The 22,851-nt window shown below is 35.4% G+C and overlaps 2 protein-coding genes across 6 annotated transcripts; both read right to left on the minus strand.

Annotated features, from left to right (window-relative positions):
- Positions 1-204: 204 nt before the first annotated feature.
- LOC102610802 (uncharacterized) lies at positions 205-15,313 on the minus strand. Of its 4 annotated transcripts, none has more exons than XM_006484309.4 (33): positions 14,856-15,312; positions 14,366-14,427; positions 14,123-14,215; positions 13,366-13,537; positions 12,744-12,859; positions 11,917-12,003; positions 11,698-11,814; positions 11,531-11,594; positions 11,315-11,457; positions 10,421-10,468; positions 10,268-10,336; positions 9,248-9,323; positions 7,579-7,709; positions 6,024-6,083; positions 5,825-5,894; positions 5,664-5,728; positions 5,529-5,590; positions 5,310-5,433; positions 5,176-5,233; positions 4,917-5,026; positions 4,082-4,159; positions 3,930-3,992; positions 3,707-3,802; positions 3,497-3,606; positions 2,800-2,989; positions 2,359-2,473; positions 2,050-2,162; positions 1,876-1,953; positions 1,293-1,361; positions 1,072-1,203; positions 912-962; positions 747-827; positions 205-584 (listed from the first exon to the last, which is right to left on the minus strand). In XM_006484309.4, exons 1-33 carry the CDS (start codon positions 14,986-14,988, stop codon positions 534-536), a joined length of 3,087 nt encoding a protein of 1,028 aa, XP_006484372.1. In that variant the 5' UTR covers positions 14,989-15,312; the 3' UTR covers positions 205-533. The 4 variants fall into 4 exon arrangements, with proteins under 4 accessions (XP_006484372.1, XP_006484371.1, XP_024956859.1 ...); XM_006484308.4 differs by having other exon boundaries at positions 912-968; XM_025101091.2 differs by lacking the exons at positions 5,664-5,728; positions 5,825-5,894 and having other exon boundaries at positions 912-968; positions 14,856-15,313.
- Positions 15,314-15,621: 308 nt separating this feature from the next.
- Positions 15,622-18,285, minus strand: LOC102610092 (uncharacterized). Of its 2 annotated transcripts, XM_006484305.4 has the most exons (8): positions 17,859-18,284; positions 17,552-17,632; positions 17,377-17,436; positions 16,833-16,876; positions 16,380-16,422; positions 16,202-16,273; positions 16,017-16,118; positions 15,622-15,933 (listed from the first exon to the last, which is right to left on the minus strand). In XM_006484305.4, exons 1-8 carry the CDS (start codon positions 18,210-18,212, stop codon positions 15,814-15,816), a joined length of 876 nt encoding a protein of 291 aa, XP_006484368.1. In that variant the 5' UTR covers positions 18,213-18,284; the 3' UTR covers positions 15,622-15,813. The 2 variants fall into 2 exon arrangements, with proteins under 2 accessions (XP_006484368.1, XP_006484369.1); XM_006484306.4 differs by lacking the exon at positions 16,202-16,273 and having other exon boundaries at positions 16,341-16,422; positions 17,859-18,285.
- Between the last annotated feature and the right edge of the window lie 4,566 nt (positions 18,286-22,851).

The raw sequence follows: 22,851 nt of genomic DNA on the forward strand, positions 1-22,851 counted from the left end.
CTCCAAATATTAATGAAAATGATAGTAATTAAAAAGTCAAAATTATACCGACTCGGTAAGGGGAAAATATATATATTAAAGAAGGAGCCGGCTAAGTTACGTTAAACGTAACTTACGCCAGGCACAGCAACAGTGACAAGTCCCATCACTAGCACTGTTGCTGTATCTGGCGTAAGTTACATTTAACGTAACTTAGCCAAAGCCATTAAAGAAATGAAAGAATTAGAGCACCGGTACAATGTGCTACATGAAGAGTCAAGAAGCGAACACCGGCCATAATTTAGATTTTGGGGGTGGGAGAAACTAGTAAGGGGAAGAGGAGAACACTAAAAACAAAACAAAACAGAAGTATCCTCAACTTTACAAACTCAATTGAAGGCCGTTCCACCCACAAGAGTAGCTAAGGCAAGGAATATAATCACTACTTTGTCCAGTCATTTAAAATCAATTAAATGAAGCAAACCTTCTTAACTTGATGCTCCACGACAAAGCCGACCATCCTCATTTGATGTGCCAAATCAACATCTCAGCAGTCAGCAATTCAGAACCATCCTAATAGCATTTTGTTGAGCCTGTGTAAGTGACTGCATTTTAAAATGAAAATGTGAATCCACATTCAGTTTCCAGTCCTAATATGGTAAAATGAATCCACATTCAGTTTCCAGTCCTAATATGGTAAAATGAACAATAGAAAATGAAGTTCTTGAATCAATGATCCATAATTATTGACAGAGACCAAAGTGAACCTGGCAAAGAGTATCAAAGAGCTGTCTGTCGGTTTGGGAGAATTTCATAAAGAAGTCAGCAAGATATTTTGCCAAATTGATCTGTCAGGTTGATTGCAAGGAGTTAAAAATAGCAAAAGCAAATCAAAATCAAACACGCACAAAATTTTAAGGTCGAGACACCACCTCATTAAGTGGATCACTGACACAGAGTATATCATCTTCATAGTCATCCCCCTGATTCTTCAAATTCACATTCAAGCAAACCGTATTAGCGACACGACAGTGGGGATAAAGCACGAGACCAAACTTCCAAAAAACAGAAGTGACTATTTCTTGACCGAACCTCATTATATACTTTAGCCATTGCTTCAAGATGTTCATATGTAGGTCTGCCCAACGATGCAGCACCTGTCGAATATATCAAATCCTTGTCAGATTCCACATCTCCTTCCTGAACTTCCTCCCAGTCACTATCCTGAAATAAAATTGATTTAACGATAAAAGTTCCATTTAGCTGGGTTAAGTATCATAAGGAGCCCAAAAAACAATGAAGAAAATAAATACCTCTTCATCATCATCACCTAAAACTTGTTCTTGGATCTCAATCAATGCATCTGTCAGTAAAGTCAATATCTGCAACACCGTGGAAAATGAGTCTTAGAGAGTGTTTGGGGCAGCTGCGCTGCCAAACACAGGCTTAGTAACTTCTAACATTGTCAATATTTGCAAGTTAATTCAGTTCGAACACGGCTTTAGCTATCTAAAATTTAGGGACAAGAAAACTGTTTGCAAGGAATGAATAGATAGTATGAAACTCTTCCACTTGTGTAGGGCACAGGCTAGAAGTAAGAATTTTGGTGCACCTTAACAGAATAATTAATGTTTCATAAGAGATAAACCATGGTGATAGTAGGAGACAAATTACACTCTGCACTGCCCAGGAGAACACCAATCTGTATGGCCCATGCATAAACATCCTTATATTTTCATAACTTTGAAACAAATTGGCATGTTGGGCTCAGAACTAAGTTCTACCATCGGAATATACAACCTTTAGCAACCAGGAAAGTAATGGGATATTACATCTCGGGAGGCGGTCCAGAGGATATTTGAATTCTGATTCAGTCAAAACATAATCTAAGAGTACCTTCGCAGGAAGTGGCAGCACAGTCCACTGATCTGGAGCCAGTTTAGCTTTCGCTCGAGTGGTTATCCCTGCATCAGACTATGAAACAGAAAGAGATTTTTTAAACAAGAAAAGCTTATTACCATTAAAAGATAAAAGTAAAGAAACAGTTCAAAGTCATAGGTAGAGGTGAACCTTAATCAGATGACCTTGGACATTAATTTTTGCCAATTCAGGATGCCTTGTGGACAGTAATAATGCCAAAGCAGTGGTGGTGACTTTGATCGGATAAGCACCCTGAATCTCCCCTGTATTGCACCAGAAAATAATTCAAATTCACATGCACACAACTTAAACAAGATACTATTAGAAACTGACCAGTTTTACAGTGGAAAACAAATAATTCAATGATGCCTATAAGACATGATAGCAACACGCTTAGGATCATTGAAGATGTAGTTTAACGCCAACACAATGCAGGCCTGAAAGACAGTGAATACTTGCCTTGCAGCTTAGTCCATTCTGACATTACGTAAACGAAGGAATTACCATAGCCTTCAGATGGAATAGTCATCAGCATATTGATAAACCATTCAACATTCGGCGCACTCATATGGACCTGTATTTTAGTCAGACAGAGAAGCTGAAACTTCATTCTGACATATTAACCACACAACTAAGGGAAAAAGAAACTAGCATAAAGGTTCTGAAGAAGTAAGGTTCAATTGGCTGCTTAAGCTATAAAATAGAATATAAATTTCTATGATATAAGTAACCAGAAAATTTTCCAGCTAAGATAGCCAATAAGAGAAAATGCGACAAGAAAAAAAATTTCAAAAATACGTAGACATCGGTTATTAACTTAAATAGTTATCTGTACCAGAAGCTGTAAAATTTGACGCAGACAAGCACTAAAGATCACATTGTCATATTGAAGGACAGTACCAATCTAGCAAAAATAAGTAGCAATGAGCTTCTCAATCCGGCTATTTGAGCAGACTGCAGGCGTCTAACAAGAGCAGCAACTAGGTCCCGAATATGCTGTGCCATTTGTGATGGAAGATGCAAAATCAGTTGCAGTATATAGCTTCCAACAAAAAGTGATCCCGAGCTTTCCAGATCAGGATTAAGAAGCCTGCATTCAGATTTGCTTTAAATTCAGCATACAAAAAAAAGAATCCATAAAAGCCCTCATCATCATCAGATATGAAGCTTAATAGATAAAGCAGGATCAAAGGGGCTCAACAAAAGGCAGTCAGTATATACTTCATGATCAACTGTCAAATGTTATTCAAGAAAATGGTATAAAATTATGGGGTTATAATGAGTGAAACCCTTTTAAATAAATCATCTTCATAAAAAAATGACTCCTAAGTGAAAACAATTTCACACAAGATACAAATCAATTGAGGAAACAAAAGCGAGAAACAAGCATATGTAAACTACATTTACCCAATGGTTGTGCCAAAAAGAAAAAAAGGTCTTTCATGAGAAGACACTAAAGACAAGGTCTGGCACAGAAACAAAAACTCACCAAATTTAAAAGAGGGACTAAAACTAGGTGATCTATAAGAAGTCCATAAAGAATATCTGTATTTTGAGATCCAAAATTAACCTAAAAAAATGAAAAAAAAAATCCTACCTTGAAGCAGCATCAAGCAAACTTCTCATAGTAAATCCAGAATCACCCCCCCAAACAAGCATCTGTTGTCTTCCCCCACATATAAAAGTTGCCAAACATTCAGTTGCATTCTGGTAAATGTTGTCAAAACAGAGGTCATTTTCATACAGTTTACATACAACTACCTGAAAAGTGAACATGTGCATATAACTTTTCCCAAGAAATCTTAACCTGCATTTCACTATGGTCTTCACTTTGAAGGATTATCTGGATAACAGCATCAAAGCAAACATCGTATGCTGCTTTCACTACATCAGTAGAAGCACTCTGTACAATGGCATCACAAACTTTAATTAGCAGCATGTCATAAAATCACAAAGTTGTTTAAGTTTGTAAACTGAAGTCAATGGCAAAAGTAAGACATCTGACATTTATAAACCCAAGTCTAACTTGCCTTCAATAGCATTGTCAACAGATCCAATGATCCAGCTACTAATCCATCAGGTTGCTGCTGAGGCTAATGATCACCACAAGATGCATTAGAAACAAATACCCTAAACCATGGTTGAGGAACAGTAACACAACCATAATTCTTACTAGCCATACATTATTTAAAATTGGTCCAACATATGGTAAAATCCGGGAAGCAAGTTGATGAATACAACCGGGAGAACATTTTATCACCTGGGGAAAAATCAAAAGGAAAAAGAAAGGTTGAACATGATCAAATTGATACACTACGGAAGATCTTGATAAATCATAAAAGTTAAAAGTACCATCAATAATTATCTAAGACAAGCAAAGATATAGGTTTAGACTTTAAAGAATAAATAAAAATAATGCAAAAACTTCCAAAATGCTTTTTTCCTATGTTGTGCCAATGTAAGTGTTTGACAAAGGGTGGTTTCAACAACTACAGTCATTCTGAAAATGATTACCTCAACATGATATTCATTTACAGGGGATTTGTAGGATACTTCTTTCTCAGGGGGATAGCCTAGTTGGTTACATCTCTTGGCATGATGGAAGAAGTCTAGGAATTGAAACATCCTCGCACCAACCTCAAAAGAGATCATGGGAAGTTACAAAAGAAATAAAAAATTGTAGGAGTCTCATTCCCAAATGTTGTACCGACTATTTTTTTCCATGAACTCACAGAATTCTGGTTAACAAATCCCAGATCGTTCAAAGATGCAATAAGAGATGATAATCTATCAAAGAAGCTTGACCTGGTTGACCTTTTATTTCTTATCTGTTTACCACTATAATGCAGGAAAATAAGCATGCATATGAACATATGATGATAACAAGTATTGCCTCCGAAATATTGAATCAGTTCACCTAGAGGTTCTAATCTGTTTAGCACCATAATCTATGACCGAAGCATGCCGTTCAACATGTCAAAAAGACTAATAGCATCATGTCAGCATCAATTTTTTACCTCCAGAACCTCAATTGCATCAATACTGATAAAAGGGTCTGAAACATGCAAGGCCCATATATTAAGGATCAAAGGAGAGATCATAGGTTCCATCGATGCAGTCAAGAAACCTACAGTTAGCAAGAAAATACATAGACAAAGATAACAAACATTAGATGATACAAACAAAAAATTACATCAACATTACTAACAAATCTGATTTACATTATGGATTTCACAAAATAATCCCTGAATTAAAAAAAATAAAAAAGGGGACTACCAGCCTTAATTGCAGCTTGCAATGTTTCAAGTACCAGATGCAATGTCTCATCACGTGCCTGAAAAGCAGAATCAAGTAACAACTATTATTATATATCTTCAACCAGACTGAGAAATAACTAGTCGTTTATTCACCTGATGAAGAAGATCAGCAAGTGATGAAAATAAACCCATCATTTGAGGCTGAAAATTTCCTTTATTTGCTTTGGGTAGGAGCTCAGAAAGTGCCCGACAGGCACCTACTTTCACGGGTGGGGGACTGTTGACCAAAGACTCTAACCATCAGATTTTATTCTATTCTTGACTAGATAAATATTAAAAAAAAAAAAAAAAAAAAGAGAGAGGTATGCATACACATCCATGGCAATTGTGGTGATAGCAGCAGATAGGAAGTGCTCAAGAACTCCATCACTAATCTGCAAAGTGCAGAAATCAGTAAGAAGATTTCTAAAATTGAATGCATGAAGAAAAGGAGAGATTGTAAATTACCGCAGAGGAGAACCTAGCAACTGACGCAAAAATACGAGCATAAAGAAAGGGATACTGGTGCACCCCTGCAGAATAAAAATGTTAACACTATGCTGTGCTCACTACTTTAATGATCTGAATACTACTACCGATCCCACGACAATCTAAGAAAGAAAATTCACCGGTTCCAATATCTTCGGTGATCATTTGCTCTAATAGTTCTCCTAATCTGACACTGGTCAGTCCTGAAACCTAAAAGATAAATTGGGCATTTATAAAGAACTTGGAAAAATAGAATCACATTATATACCGGAAATAATGGTTGCCTCCTAGCCCCAAAACCATACAAAAGAAAAATAACTTCCATCATAAAGCACAGACCTCAGCCTCAAGCAACTGTTCTGACAAAAAGGCCAATGCAAATAGAGTAGCCTCCCTCATCTGAGAAAATGTTAAGTTACAATGACAAATTCAGTTGAGGGAAGATATAAATGAATATCTGAAAGAGAAAAAAGAAAAAAAATTCTCTTAAAAAAGAACTTTCAAAGAAGATCATAAGCATAGGGAGAAAAAAGTGAATAACAAAAACCAATACTTATAAAGGTATTGATAGTATCCATCTTACAAAGCAATACTTATAAAGGTATCAAATGCACACGTATGTATCTTGATAGTATTCATCTTATAAAGGTATCTCATATCACATAGAAGAGAATGGCAACTCAAACCAATACTTGCATCACTTGTACATTGTTCTCACAACATGTGTGCATTTGTACACCTAAACATACTGCTGCTTTTATAATTCGTAGACCAATGCCTTAAAGCTATAGAGAGTAGGTAAAGGATGCAATAAAAGTATGCTTGACAACTTCATGTTTTACTCTTAATTGACAAAAATACAATTTAAATTGTGCAGTTACACTGCTGTCTGCTGGTAACCAGAAACTAGAGAGATTACCATCACCCATGTTTATGACCAGGTTCAGAAACAAATTTTCTAAATGGAGCTAATCCACAAGAAATTGCTGCAGTCTAACCATGAAGCCAATAAAGGAACCATGAATCAATTATTTTGATAGTAAGAACTGATTACTAAGTTCGCTTGTCGAAGGTTATGGCCAACCTAATAGGATCTGGAATCTACAACCATCTTAAAAAGTTGGGGGATCACTCAACTGTTCTCATAGATTATAATTTCTGCCATGTTATTCATAGCTCCTTTAGTGTTCCCTTTTCCCTAGCACCAAGCTGGATGGCAGAAATTGATTCTTGAGGAATATAACACAAGATGGATAAGGGTATTTTTGTGTCATTTACCAAACATAGCTTTTAAAAAGTGTTTCATAAAATGAAAACAAAAAATTAAATTTGCACCTTTAAGATCTCACAATGTATCTCATAATATAATTTGATAGCAATTTTCAGAGAACCAAAACATTGAAGTGTTTTTGGAAAAACAAGAGAAGAGTTTCTTGTGTCTTTCAAACTTGTTCTCTGAAAACAGAAAATACTTTTTAGTTGATTTTTAGTTTGACACAAGCTTTTCAAAATGAAGTTTGTGCTTCTAATCAGGTATTTGAAAATCAATAGCGATAAAATTTTCTATCTGTTTGCAGATTTTCAAACTAAAAGGAGGTTTTGAAATGAAAGCAAGACACGCCTAACTTAGCAGACGAAGAGAAGGGCCATTTATAATGCATCAGGAAAGCTATTGCCAAGCTCCAATAAGTAGCATCAACATCCATTAGTGGGATCCAATTATCCCTGGAAGGTTTGAGTTTACTAGAGACAAGAACTCATCAAGGAAAGTTTCTGAAGCAGCTGTTATTAAGGTAGAACTCAGTAAATATAATAAGTGAAGACTAACTACTGATACTGGGCAATCTTTTACAATATGAATTCTAAATCAGAAACCAAAAAGTTCTCTACTTACTCTCCACCAAACAGTAGAGCCTGCAGCTTTTTCTTGTTGTGACTCGTTAAATCTTTTACTAGCAGCATCTATAATGGCATCAATTCCTTCTCTGCCACAATAACTCACCACCTCTTCTAGTAGAAGTGCACCTGGAAGAAGCAACATTAAGATGTTACAATATGTGGCTAAAGCTCCTACAGTCTCAAAAAATTAATATATATAGTCATAATTTAAAAAATTAGATGCAACTCATAATATAATCACTAAATTTATACGTGCCAATAGATTTAATGGCAGTAAAATCCACCAGGACCAGTTAGGCTGTGGATATGGGGATTTGAGGTTGAGAGGGATAGCTCAGATAAATCGCTGTGAGGTTCATCTACGGGAGATAGTGAGGAAGGTGGATTATAGCAGAGGTCACATCTAGACAATGGATGGATGCGCTTGTGGTAGTGAAGATAGGATGATTGTATGATTGTATGATTGTAATATTTTGCAATCAATGTACATTAACATGAAAATTGAACAAGAATGGTACATGATATGTATGAATTCAAAGGTTTTTTATATGGATATGTAGTGAAGATAGGATGATGAGTTTCTAGATTAAACAAGATATTTGTAGCATATGAATCTTAAAGTCAATCAAGCAATTCACCATAGTGAGGCACATGCCGAATGGCCTCCATGGTTGCAAATTTAGAGACTATAATATACTGGAAACAAGCAGGAAGCATACTATGATATACTGGAAACGAGCAGCATGAATTCTTTTTGGTCTTATCTGGAATTGTGTTTCAAATACGGGTTCGCAGATAGAACAATCACTCTTTTAGCAATTGATGACGTGAAACTAACATTATTTAAGCTTAGCGCATGTTAAAAAATGATGAAGACATTGACAAACAGACATCTAAAAGAGAGCAGTGGAAGTGAGTATGAAAGCTAGGTTCATGTGATCCACAAGAGTTTTTTTTTTTCCCTTAAAAAAAAAGGCATACAATAACTGGAAGCAAAACCCACTCCCCACCCGTGTGAGAGGGATTCAAAACGCACACCTCTTGTACCATCCAAAGAGGTTTTGCCAGCTAAACCAGCTAATAACCCACATGACTCATGAGCTCAAATATCTTCATTCTCTTTACTTGTGAAAAGCCTCACTAAGGAATGCAAAACCTTTAGAACATAATAACATGTACACGCAAAGTATAACTTTTCCATCAACAATTAAATGATATGGCCTCTAAATAACAAAGCAAAAGCATGTCATTGCTGGAGCTGTATATAAGCTACACAGAACATCACAATTTACCTGTTTGAAGATGTAAATGGACCACCTCTTCTCTCTCTCTCTCTCTCTCTGTCTGTGTGTCCCCCTCTCTCTTTCTCATGTGTAGTACCATCAAAATCATTTTTCAAAAGAAAAAAATGGCTGTTGGTAGAAATTGTAATTGTCACTAGGCTTCAATTTTATGATTATATTAACACTCTCCTTACTCCATAATTTCAATCTTTGTTCTTAAGGCTTCTTTACATATCCCATTCTCATCTCCTAAATGACTAAAATGATGTTTAACACCAAAAATCTAATAATTTCTTGGAAACAGAGACACAGAACATTTTTGAGCTATTGATTAGTTAAAGCTTCAAATGACAAGAAGACAGCTGCTTGGGAATTTCTTACCAGATACGCGACAGCTGTAAGTAGATTCATCCTCATCAGCGAGAAATTGGTTGGCATCTATTGACCAAATATGAATCTAGACAAAAACCATTCATGAGAAGGAAAATCAACAACAGATACACATAATGTTATTAAAAAATAGTTTATAAGAAAATAAAAAATTTTAAAAGAGTGATACCCATACAAAAAATAATAATCAACAATACTGATTATCAAGTCACATTCCAGAACCACAAAGAGCCCTCATTTTTTTATCCATAGTGGTTTTTTCCAAATTTCGCAATTTCTATAATGAATTAATATAAAATTCACACCATATGAAATTCTATCTTTCAAATTTTGTAGTTGAAAACTTTAAGGGTGAAAAATAGTCCATGATGGAGCCACCAGCAATTAAGGACAGATTACAACACCATCCAGCAATATTAAGACCACTCTCTAACTGAAGAATTAAGCAGAGCAAAATGACATAGCTACAAACAATACAAGGAAAACACTGCATAACTGCTTTATTAAACTTGTGTGCAATGATAAATGCAATAGCTTCAGAAGTGGCGAGCCAAAACTGGTTATAATTTTGGGAAGGGGATTTGATTTTGGAAGTGGGATCTGGAGTAAAGCTGGGCAAACAAATGCACGGCAAGCCTGATCATACACTAAGTCAAGGAGTCTCAACTAATTTTAGAGATAGAATCAAAAGGATAGAGATGAAAATGGGTACATATCAAGCTGAGAACCAATAAAGGAGCCAGAATAATGATACCAGGGTCATACTAAAGTCAAGAAAAAGAGAAGGTTCAGTGGAAATAGTGTTTGACAAAGCAGGAGCCTCAGCATCTTGAGGATAATCAATAGGATAAGAATAGCAGAGAAATCAGCTGACAAGAAATATCAACGAAGCCTAAGGACTATGTGAGATATAATCAAATAAAATATAATTCAGTAATTCAATGCTATTTACAAACAGGCACATTACTTGCAACAAAGAAAAGAAAAAGTACATATAGAATATATTATTACCTGTTGTTCCGTCATTTGCAGAAAAGCGATTGTGTGGTATACTAATTCTCTAACATTACTTGCAATGACCTGCAAGAACCAATTTTTTGACCCAAACAATAATGGAAGAAAGTAATAAGGAGAAGCAACTAGTTTAAAATTATCTAAACTCACCTTTACCAACTTTGCACTACCCACAATGGTTAACAGAAACTCAAACAACTGCATGATCAATAGAGTAGTTAGAAATAAGTCATTGGGAAACCCAATACAAGTGCAAGTCAGGATAAATCCAAATTACGATAAGACGTAGAAAACAGATTTGATGTGGAACTTTAACCCCTAACAGGCCTCCTTTTCCTTCACAATCTGAGTAGTTGATAAGGGAAATAACTTATTTCAAAGGTGGAGTAGTTGGCTGTCAAACACCTAAAACATTACTAACATGTTTAGTCATTGATTGGTGCAAGCCTTTTCCTCTTCCCTCCAGCCCTACTAAACCCAGTCCCAAATATTCATTTCACTTGAGGAAATCCAAATTTAGAAAGATTTTGGAAATATTTACACCAAACTCCAGATTGTAAATCCAGATTTCAAACCAAATTAACAGTATCACATATATCAAAATGACTAACATGCAGACTGCTTCACAACTACTTGGGAAGAAAATTCAGCCCATAATTTGACAGAATTTGCTGCCTAGGCTGTCTAGATGCAGGTTAAGCTTGGGCACTCCCCTCTCTCCAAGAGATACAACTTAAACTAAAAACAAAAACATAAGTACGAGAGTGTGGGAAGGAGCGAGTTGCCCAAGCACCTGGCTAGCATACCTAAGTCGAAGCTTTAAGTGCAAAACTATGTTATTCCGCTAACTCGAACTTTAACTGTGCAAACCGTTTAATTTACTGACAATCTAAGGGGCTACATTTTAAATCACATATCATCAATGGAAACCATTGAGCCCTACCCCTGAGGAAATTTAAAGGAAAAAAGAAAGTAGAGGATCTAAATAGGTATTGCTATTACCAATAACCAATAAATCCTGATCCCAAAATGATTTCATGATACCTGAACGACAAAGGAATCAAGGCTTTTCTCTGCACCATCAGAGTCATATCTTCCAGCATATGGGTCTTCTGTACCTTCAATTGATGATCGTGTGTATACTCTAAGAGATGACACAAATGTTTGCCATAACGATCTCACAACAACTTCAACAAGAAGAATGAGGAGTCAGATCTTAAAATTGTGAATTAAAAAAAAAAACTAACAAAAAAACCTCACCCAAAAATTCACTTTCGGCAAGGCTAGGAAAATTCTGAATGAACTGATTCAAGCACTTTAAAACCTAATGATGAAAGGAGAACCTAAAATTAATAATCAATTTGTGGCCATTTTAAGTTACGGAGGAAATCGTGTAAACATGATATCAAAATAAACACTAAATTAACCTCCATTTTAATGCCCCAGTCATCAGGATCTTCAGGTTGCACTGGATGTTCTAGGATAATGGAGAAATGATTCATCCATGGTTTAAGCATTGGCATCATCAATGCAAACATTTCTGTCTGACCATAAATATTTTAGACCTTTCAAAATTCATAATAGAACAAGCTGATTTGAACATACTCAAAACTGGCCACAATCAAGATTTGGTGCTCAGGGTATACCTTACATACACCACTCATCACCCCCAGCATAGCAGTACAGGAATAAACAATTGAAAGAGCTTTTGTGCGCACATATCTGTCATAGCTCTATACAAAAAAGTCCAACAATGCAATATATAAGAGAGCAGCTCCAGAATGAGAAATGCTCATATTTTACTTTGACCATCACAAAAGCATCAGAGAAGAATTAACGTGAATAATATATAACTTCTTTTGCATTTGAGGTGATCTCAAATATTTAAGTTCACAAGATTTACGTAACCCAAATGACTAGAAACCTTTGTATCAAAATGTATACTTCCACAAAATCTTCACATTAAAACCATGCAATATCTTAGCACTCAACCCTTCTAGAAACCAATACCACTGCAATCTGAGAAACGTGCTATAATTAATTTTCTAAAGTGTTCTAAAGAAATGCTAATCTTATGTTCATACACATTGCATTTTGCATTACATCTCTCACAAGGCTGCCCCACAGCATTCACAGCTAACTTATTCACCTTAGCAACCAGACGCTCTTTGTCAAAACACGACTTCTTTGATAACAATAAAAGAGACCTAATTCCACTGTGCACAAACAAGCCCATGATCTTACTTAGCACCACCTGGTAAGGATGCTGAAAACCAACCACTGCAACCAGAGGCTTTGACATATTCTTTTTAACAAACTTAAGCAATTATACACAGATTTCTTCCAAGATGCTTGTTTTTGTATTTCAGGAAATCTGTCCTAACAAAATGATTAGGTAAAAAGAAGCTACTCCACAACTTAAAAGGCTTTCATAATGAACAGTAACAATGAAAAATAGAAAATAAAAACCAACCTCAGGAAATGATACAATCGTATGCAAGACTGGGAACAGAACAGGTACTAACTTTGGGACAGTAGCATCATCCAGGTCCGCAGAGAGAAGAGCCAAACACCTTAGACCTCCATGCACTGCAAAATATGTAAACATCAGTTTAAAATAAATGAAGCAAAACTCAAGAATGACCCCAACATAAGAAATATTGTGCAAAAAAGTCATTAGTCACTTAAGAAACTAATAGTTTCTAATGTATTTCAGCCCATAGCAGTTATGCTATGACGATGGTCAAGGATTTCAAGTATATAGAGATTCTGAGAGTGACTTTATTCGTAAGAAGCATTTAAAAAAAAAAAAAAAGATGCCAGTGGCTTTCCAAAAGAATTTGGGGAAGTCCTGTCATTGACTGATTTCTGTTCATGTATAGTTATCATATAAGTTTCCAGTATTTCATAAAATACAGTAAATTAAGAAAATTTCAATAAAACTTGAATTTACACATTATGAGAAAGAGGCATTCCAAAGAAACCACCACATACAAATAAATCACCACATGGAAACAGCACAATAATAAAAGAATATAATTAAAAGAAGCGAGATGCATAAGAATAACTTAAACATGAAGTTGCCAAAAACTCACCTCCATTCATATTACTTTGGTCAGTAATTAACTTCAGGAGGAATGGCAATAAGTCAGGCCAGTCCTCTGGCCAGTCATAAGCTGCAATCGATGCCACAGCCATACTAATTGCTGTGCAAATTTTTCTATGAGTGTCATCCAGTGATGATAACAGAAGTTTGCGAATAACTTCCTGATAGTGCAACAATGGTTTTACACATAGAGGTGTCAAAAGGATATTATAATCACGGTATGGACCATAGTAAGATGTTGAAAACAAAATAACAACAATCGGACTACAACCAACAATAACCACCTATCACAATAAGACAAGTCAAATAGAAACATTTCAGTAATACTTGAAATAACTGATTGATATACAATCTTCAACTTATTGCATGCATACAAAATGGCCATGCCAGATGTATATAAATTGTAATTCCAAATCATGAAAATAAAATGAAAATAAAAGTAAGGTACAAGCATTGACTCCTTGAGTGTAGCGGGGCTACAAACTATACACAAGAGATCAACTTGAAAATCCCAATATGCTTAAAATGTCATTGGGTTGGCTGTGCAGTTAAAACCAACTTCAGGAAATATAAACAATACACAAAACCACCATGAAGGGGGAATAAGACAGCAAAACAAGAAAGGTTTGCTGCCAAACTAGCCAATGAACCTTAAAAGTTTTAATTCCTTCAAGCAAAATAAAGATATCCTGAGGAATAACAGAGTATAAAACACACACCCATTCTGCTACTGCAAATCTACATACCTTTTCTTCACTTGAAACAGCAGGAAGTTCAAATGATTCCTCACCCTCCTGCCAGTGTTTCTTAATAAAATGCTTTAGAAGCACCGCAGCTAGGTAAAGTCATGTTAAATCTCACAAGACAACACAAATTCAAATATCACACTATGAAACTTATATTTTTATATTATTTTCTAATCCATTCAGATTTTTGAAAGTTAAAGTCAAACAGTATGTTATGTAGTTTTTGGAAGTAAGGAAGGATATCTGGCGCAATCCAAATGAAATCTCCCTGTTTGCAGCAACCTTAGATAATGCTGCTCCAAAACCTTCATAAGAAGAATATCATCACATTATAATCTTAGTTTCATGGACCACATCGCTTCCTCTTTAAGGACAGAAGAAAGTCCAATGATGATGGAAAAGAAATAACAGATTAGAGCCAAATGAAACATGCATATAATACTAATAAATATAAAAAAAAAAAACATTACAATCAATTGAATCTTCAACAATCTCATCTGGCAGATAAGTTCAAGATTCTTATTTTTTTTTTTTTTTTGGGGGACAAGATACAGAAATTGAATATGAAGTACCAACAAGCTGATTACAGGCAAGTGCATAACAGCTAACAAGTACTTCTGCAAAAGGACTTTTGACAATTCAAAATCGTTAACGATGGTGTACAAAAGCACTAGTAATCAACATTTAAACTTCAATAAAAAGATGAGAGAGAGAGAGGGGGAGAGACAGAGACCTGGTTGAAGAGAGGCTTGATTAAGCGACACTTCAGCAAAGGATCGAACCTCTTGGTTAGGATCAAGAGTAGCAGATAAGCAATTGAGTAGCCATTGCTGATCTTGATCACCTGCCACTGCACTGGTCTCCATTTCCAAACCAAAATTGAGGTTCGAATATCTCTCGCTTTTTTATTTTGTTTTGTTTCCCGCTCAAAGCAAGCGAATTATCCGGCCAATTGAGAAAGGAACATTGTTTGAACTTGATTCGGGTTTATATAGACGAAGCAAGAAGAGAGCAGTCAGCGGTCAGCTGTTATAGTGGCAGAAATGTAAATTCAGCAATGCTCTCGGATTAGGGTTTTGCCCGTTTTAATCATAAAAGTCTGAATTTAACGTGGCCTATAACGGCTGAATTTTGCTGTCCGTCCCCGTGCCATTCTTGCGGGCTTATGAGATACTTGGGCCCAGTGAGGATGCGCTACCACTTGGCACATGGGAAATTTTTATAAATTTGTTTTCCAAGTGCGCTTGCTAAAATGAAAATTAGGATTGTATTTTCTATTTTCCATTTTCCATTTTCCATTTTCCATTTTATGCTTTAAAATATTCTACGAAAACAAAACCCACCAAAAAAAAAAAAGAAAGAAATTTTCATATACTGTTCCACAAAAAAGAATAAGGTGTCCTTCGCTTTTCAACACTTTACCTGTTACTTGGCACGAAACTATTTTCATATTGGGTCAAGCACTACATACAGGTTCAAATTTAACAAGAAATAACAAATTTACAGAAATTAGAACACTTGCATCTTTTCAGCTATTGTAAATATCGAAGAAAAAGTGTCTTGAATACAGACAGAATGTTGGGTATCCTTATTATTTACCTACGACCCCTAGACAAAAATTGTTGTGCTCTACTCTACCTTACAAAGATTTTTCTGTATAAGTTACAAGTTACAGACAGTCTCGGACGTCATTATAAAGCCATCTCCAGCCATCTCGGCAGTCTCAGAGAAGCTTTCATCCCAAGTCTGGTAAGAAATACCGAGTACAATAGGTGGAGAAGGAATACAAAGAATCCACTATTCAACAAGACCTGTTAACCAGAAAACCATCACATTTTTCCTATGCATAAATAGACAAATTAACCGAAAGGAGGATGGAGTGTTGTTAAGATACCAGTGTCCCAAATATAACATATATCACGTTCATTGATGGAACTATATTAACACCAGCGGCAGAGAATATGAAGGTGAGAGAAGCATGTATGTTTATGGTGATCTACAAGCATATGAAACAACTCAGTTAGTCAATCCTGATGCTCAATCAAGCAATAGCTTAGAGATTAAAGAATAAACAATTACCAAAGCAAGTATATTTTCTCTTATTAAGAATGAGGATGTCAAAATATACCCCATGGCACCCGCAGAGCGAGCCTGCATTTTGAACAAAAGTGACCGTAGTTTAGAAATTTGAAAACAACATGAGAAGGCCATTACTTACATGGTTAAAGAAATCAAGGAAGAAAGATGCAAACACTACAATGGTGCACAAGAAAATCGACAGCCCCCAATCCACTCCCAACCTGATAAGAAGCATAAAAAGAAAAATCATCAGTTACAACACCATTTCGGTACATTTGCAAATGAATATTCTCATTATTTGCTAGCAACTCCGAAAGATAAAAGGTACTTCCCAGTTTAAAGCATAACAGTCATGTCAAATATTAAAAGCATATGAAAATTAGCAGACTGACAAAATCACAAAGTAACATGGTTTTTCTTGCCTCCGCTAAATAATACTGGATGCAGTGGTCAGATGCTACCAAGCTACAGAATAATAGGCATTTATGCATATTAAAACTCAATATTTAAGGAAAATAATGCTAGTCAAAAGAGTATGAGAACGTTTAGGATCCTAATAAAGATCAATAATAATTTTGGCGGTTGACAATAGCGAAATAAGTTATTGACATTCATTACATGCATCCCATACCTCCACAGAGAACCCATTGAGAAACCAAGCACTCCATGTGTAAGCTGCAGGAGAAAAAAATATTTTACAAAAGTGATAATGTTATCAGCTGTTCTGCTGCTCTGCTTAGAAAGCAGAGAGCACAGAATCTTTATATATCAAAGAATAAAAGAGAAAGTCGCTGCTCTGAAGTAGAACAGAGTATTCACCATCCTTACAATTGCTACATATTTAATTAAAATTTACAACACCCACTGTAAACTTATTAACATACTGGCACACAGAAATCTTTTGACGCTTCTATAAACTCACATCAACAGTGTTCTCTCATTTTAGACCAAGTTAGCAATTAGGACCTAAAATGATATGCGTGGTGGTTTCACTTTTGTTCAGATCAAACCCAAAAGGAAAGCTAGCCACTCATGGTATCAATCCCAGGAAGAAGGAATTTTAAGCACATTCACCTTTGCATCCTATCCATTCCATTCTATCCAATTTTTCATATGAGCTGGTGTGAGGTAGTGTAAGAATATAAAAGTGCTAAAAAATCTGAAAGCAATCTCACCAGATAGGCCAAGGCTTTCACCGGACCCGACAAGACAAGCAACAGCATGGCTGTAGCCACCTGCCAAAATGAATGATCAGTGAAATAACTAAAAGATTTTTGGTCCACTATGTCAATTTTTTTTCTTTTTTTTTTTTAATTTGAAGTAATGGGATTACATTAGATGATTACAAACCATGGTTTTCCTCCCAGCCGCAACACCCCATCTCATCGAAGAGATTACTATTGGCAACGAGAAAAAACATCCAAAATAATTCTGAAAAAAATCCAATTCTTATTTAGAAACATATATAGTATGACGAGAGGTAGCATACTTATGCTCCAAAAATGAATAAACACTTAAAAAGTCTAAAACTAAATTCTAAATGAAGCAGCCCAGTTAACCAATAACACAACACCAGTCAATTTAAAATAATTCACACAGTTAAAAATATCCAACTTCACCATTGAGACAAGGTGGGAAGGGGGAATCTTAAACAAACCTCAATGGAGAGAGAATTGCTCAAGAAGTAAACAAGCCCAGTAACCGCAGCGAACATGGAGCACTCGACCAGTCTCAGTGTGTTCAGATAAACGTCACCGTCTGGTGCCAAGTCATCAAATTCTGATAAACTGTTACAAACATCGATAGCTGCTTTTTCTTTTTTGTTATTAACAATTGAAGCTTCGGCATTTGGAATGCTTGAGAGTTTGAAACTGGGTTTCGAGAGAGAACTTGAGAGAAGACTATAGGAAGAAGATGGGTTGAATTTGAGTGGAAATTCGGGCCGACGAGGAAGGGTAGTTTGGGGAATTTGGAAAAAGACAGGTTGGCGATGGATTTTGGGGAGATACATCCCTATACGAACGATTTCTCCTTCAGCTCTGAAATTCAGAGCGGGACGATTGAAGCGCTGCACTATTGATGCTGGGTCCGGCTCTTTTTGTAATTTACTTTGTTTGTTGGGCCATGCTCCAATCAACTCTTAATGGGCCAAGCCGGTTCTGGTTCGCTTGTTTAGCAATCACGTTGGTTTTGAGTTACTTATGAAATGATTAACCACTCCATTAATTATATTGTATCAACTTACTTTTATCTATTAAATTTGTATTTTAATCGTTATATTTTAAAAATTGTTTCGCTATTTTTATACTAAAGTTAATTTTTAATTATCGGCCTAAATTTGAAACCCACATCAAGTGCTTGTTTGGTTGAAAGAAATGAGAGGAGAGGAGATGAGTGGAAAGGCGAGAGAGGGAGAGAAAATGAGGGTCAATCTCAATTTCATTGTTTGGTTTGATGTGCAATCATCTATTATTCCCTTTATTTCTTTCCCCTTTCCTCCTTTCCTCTACTCTCATTTCCTTCCATTTCTCCAAACCAAACATGCCGCAAGAGTACCAACTAACCGACCCAACAATACATCCCTTTTGCAAGTATACACCATGAATTAGCTTTGTAATTTTTGTGTATCTACTGGATCTTAAGTTAGGATATTAATTAATCATTTCGTCAATTACTAATTATTTTTTGTTCAACTTCATTGATTTCATCGTTATCTACAACTCACACCTCTATCTAGCATCCATAAATGGGACGATCAGCCTAATTGATGTTGTAACCCACCATCCCGAATTAACTGGACGCTGCTACGCTAGCTGGTGTCACCCGATCGATGGTAATGCACAAAAATTTTTATTTAAAAAAAAAGAGCAAAAACAAACAATAAATAAACAAGAAAAACTATATATTTAAATTTTTAATAACATATAGCTACGTACATTTCATATAAATACAGTAATACACTCCAGAGGCGAAAAGGCAGGCAGGTCACATACATTTGTCGATACGTTAAAACCATATTTGCTTATTATACCTTCCTTCAAATAAATAAGTTGTATTAGCAACAAGGCAGCCAGCTCATCTATCACACTTTTAGGTGTACTTACCTTCGTAACCAAAATGTCAAAAGCTAATGCATTTATCCTCAATCATTATATATATATATATATATAGACACACACACACACACACACACACACACACATAAGTGTGTGTATAGATATACATAGATGTATATCTATATCTACATGTATATGTAAGTATGTACGTATGTTTGTGTGTATGTTTATATATTACGTGCAATAATGAGTCTTTTTATATTTTATTAAAGTAAATAATAAATTTAAAAAATTTACATTTTAATGCGATGTATTTTATTATCTTTTAGGAGGTTCTTTACTTTAACAAACTATGAGATCCCTTATTGGAGCGTTACTCTATATACTACTATCCTTTCAAAATTGCCATATTATCTTTTTTTTTTCATTTTTTCTTTTTAACACAGTTCAAGAAAACTATATTTACATAACCTGCATTTCATTATGGTAATATCCTTTCTAACCTACATATAATTAACAATTAACGTTCCCAAATCTTCAGTCATTAAACACTCCTTAATTAAAACCTAACTCGCAAAGACAACACGTCATCGTCTTTAATTTTCTCTTTGTATATAACCTGAAACCTTTCTACTATTTTTAGTACCAAAAACCCTAGCTACTTACTATACATTAAACAATAATATGGCGATCAAATACCTATCTTTCTTCCTCATCATCACCATTATAATAATTTCTTTCTTTACACACTCTCGATCATGGAGTTATGATGATTTGACAACATATATGGGTGGCCGCTAGAAGCTCCTAGAAAGCAGCATAGGCATCTCTGCCATGCACATCTAAATTCTGCACAACAATAAGGCCGTCATTTTTATCGCACTGACTTTGGCCCCTCAAACATCTCTCTCCCTAAGAATTGCACATGCTGGACAAACGACGACGTCGAGAAACAAGATTGCAGCACCCACTCTGTCTTATACGACATCGTTTCTAACACATTTCATCCCCTCATGGTCCAAACCGACACCTGGTGCTCGTCTGGCTCATCAATAAATATGGCACCCTCGTCCAAAGTAGCAACTACCATGGTGAGGACCATGCCATCCACTTGTTCACTCTTTGTAATAATGACAGTGGTTGCGACTGGGTTGAGCTCAATGGTAATCTTACAAATATGAGGTGATACGCTTCCAGCCAACTTTTACCCAACAATAGGGTCATTGTTGTTAGCGGCAGAGGAGTTTTTACTTACGAATTTTATCCTAGGAAAGATTCATTACCATCTAGTTTTTACCTTAGTTTATTAAGAGGAACAATAGATAATTCTGAAGAGAATAATCTTTACCTTTTTTTACATCTTTTATCAGGCAGTAATCTTTTTATCTTTGCTAACAAGAGGTCAATCTCTTTTGACTATATGAACAACAAAGTTGTTAAAGAGTTTCATGTGTATTCTCAGTGATGATAAGAAGAATTATCCTAGTATTTGCTCTTCTATTTTGCTTTCTCTTCGTGGCAATGACCTTCTGGCAAAGGTACTTGTGTGCGGTGGAGCACTATCTGGTGCTTTTATAAAATCTAACAAGAAAAAACCTTCCTTAAAGCATCAAAGACTTGTAGGAGATTGAAACTGACAGATCTGAACCTGGTTTGGTCCATGGAGACCATGTCAATGCCACATGTCATGCCTGATATGTTGTTGTTACCCATCAATGATGTTGTTTTTATCAATGGTGCCAATCATAGTACTGTCGGTTCGAACGATGCTAAGCACTCGAATTTCAACCAGGTGTTGTATTCACCTGATGAGCAACCAACCTAGAGATTCACTATTTTAAACTCGTCAAATATTCCAATGATGTATCAGTCATCAGTTTTGTTGTTGCCAAATGGCAATATATTAGTGGGTGGGAGTAACCCTCATGAAAAGTGCAACTTCACATTAGATCCTTACCCCACGAATTTAAGTTTAAAAGCATTTTATCCACCTTACTGGCCCCACAGTACCATATTCTATGGCCCACAATCACGTCAATGGATGGAATAGTGTCATATAATCATAATTTTTTCGTTACTTTCAAGTTACTATTATACCTTCTGGAGGAGAAATCTCTGTCTCCTTTGTAACGCCATCGTCTACAATGTACTCGTTTGCCATGAACCAACGGATGGTCGTTTTGAATGTGTTTAACATTGAGCGGGCGTTTATGACTACTTATCAAATTGTGGTGAATGGCCCACTACTGCGACGGTGGCATTACCTGGGTATTATATGATGTTTGTGGTGCATAGTGGAATTCCTAGTCATAGTGTAAGTGTTTTTTTTTTTTTAATACTAGTTACCCACCATATTACTACTGCATTATACAGATATTTACCACTGCTATTATAACAAATATTACACAGATATTTACAATCAAATATACATTACTGGGACTTACATTATTACATTAAATTCTATGAAGTATATGCCCAGATGAAATAGCCCTCACAAATGAGGGATGCTCCTACTCCACTTATATTTTACAAGGGAGAAGAATTTTTATAAATGTCTAGCCCCTACAATGCTTTTGTGGGGGTTTGAATCGATGTACTCACGCTTGTGAGAGCAGTAGCCCAACCACTAGGCCAAGGGCCTAGCGGCCATGGTGTATGTGTTAAACTGGTGTAAGGGTATGAATGTAATTGAATTGATGTTGTTGTTCATAGTTTGGGTAGAAATATATAAGCTTAGCCATTTTTTTATTCCTATTGCTTTGATTAAATTTTGTCCTTTTTATCTTCTTTTCTATGTTTTAGGATAACGAAGTTGCAATATGATTTCTAGCCAGTGAATATTTTGCTTCAATTTAATGTAATAATTTTCAAAATATTTTTGAATCAAAGCAACCGTTGAGTTTTTTTTTTTTTTTGAAGCAATGCCAATAATATTGCAGTAACGTCCATTGGATACTTGTATATATGATTAAAGAATCGGAATAAATTATGATTTTGAAGAGTAAAAATTAATTTCATTTCAGGTAATTCAAAATATCCTCATTTAAAATGATAATATTTAAAATATTTTTGAAATATTATAAATTTTGTTTAAAAGCGAAGGAAAAAATAAGGAGGATTGATGAAAATTTTTATTTGTCGAAGCCTCTAAACCCATTAATTAAAGTTGAAAAATAAACAAATTGGAGATGTGGGGTATTGATCCCCATACCTCTCGCATGCTAAGCAAGAGATCTACCATCCAAGCTGCTGCTATGTTAAATTTTTAATTCCTATTTATTGACATAACCAATTTTTTGTTTGGAATGTTATTGATATAATTAGCCCGAATTCTCAAAAGTCACATAAAAAAATATGTTACGATGAGATAGAATGCAGTAGAAATGTGTGTCATCAGCATGCATTTTGCAATTTGAGGGATTTGCTCTTTATTTTGTGAGCTCTCTTTCTTATTTTGTAGGATTGCCCTTTTGGGATTAATTTTTAGCTAACTCATAGCCTAATGAATATTCCCAAAATTGTTGACATATTATAAGGTACTTGTATACTTCTACAAAAAAACCTTAAGGCATCTGCATGCAAATTGAAAGAAAA

This window comes from Citrus sinensis, chromosome 4 (assembly GCF_022201045.2).
Source record: "Citrus sinensis cultivar Valencia sweet orange chromosome 4, DVS_A1.0, whole genome shotgun sequence".
In the NCBI taxonomy this organism is placed as follows: domain Eukaryota; kingdom Viridiplantae; phylum Streptophyta; class Magnoliopsida; order Sapindales; family Rutaceae; genus Citrus; species Citrus sinensis.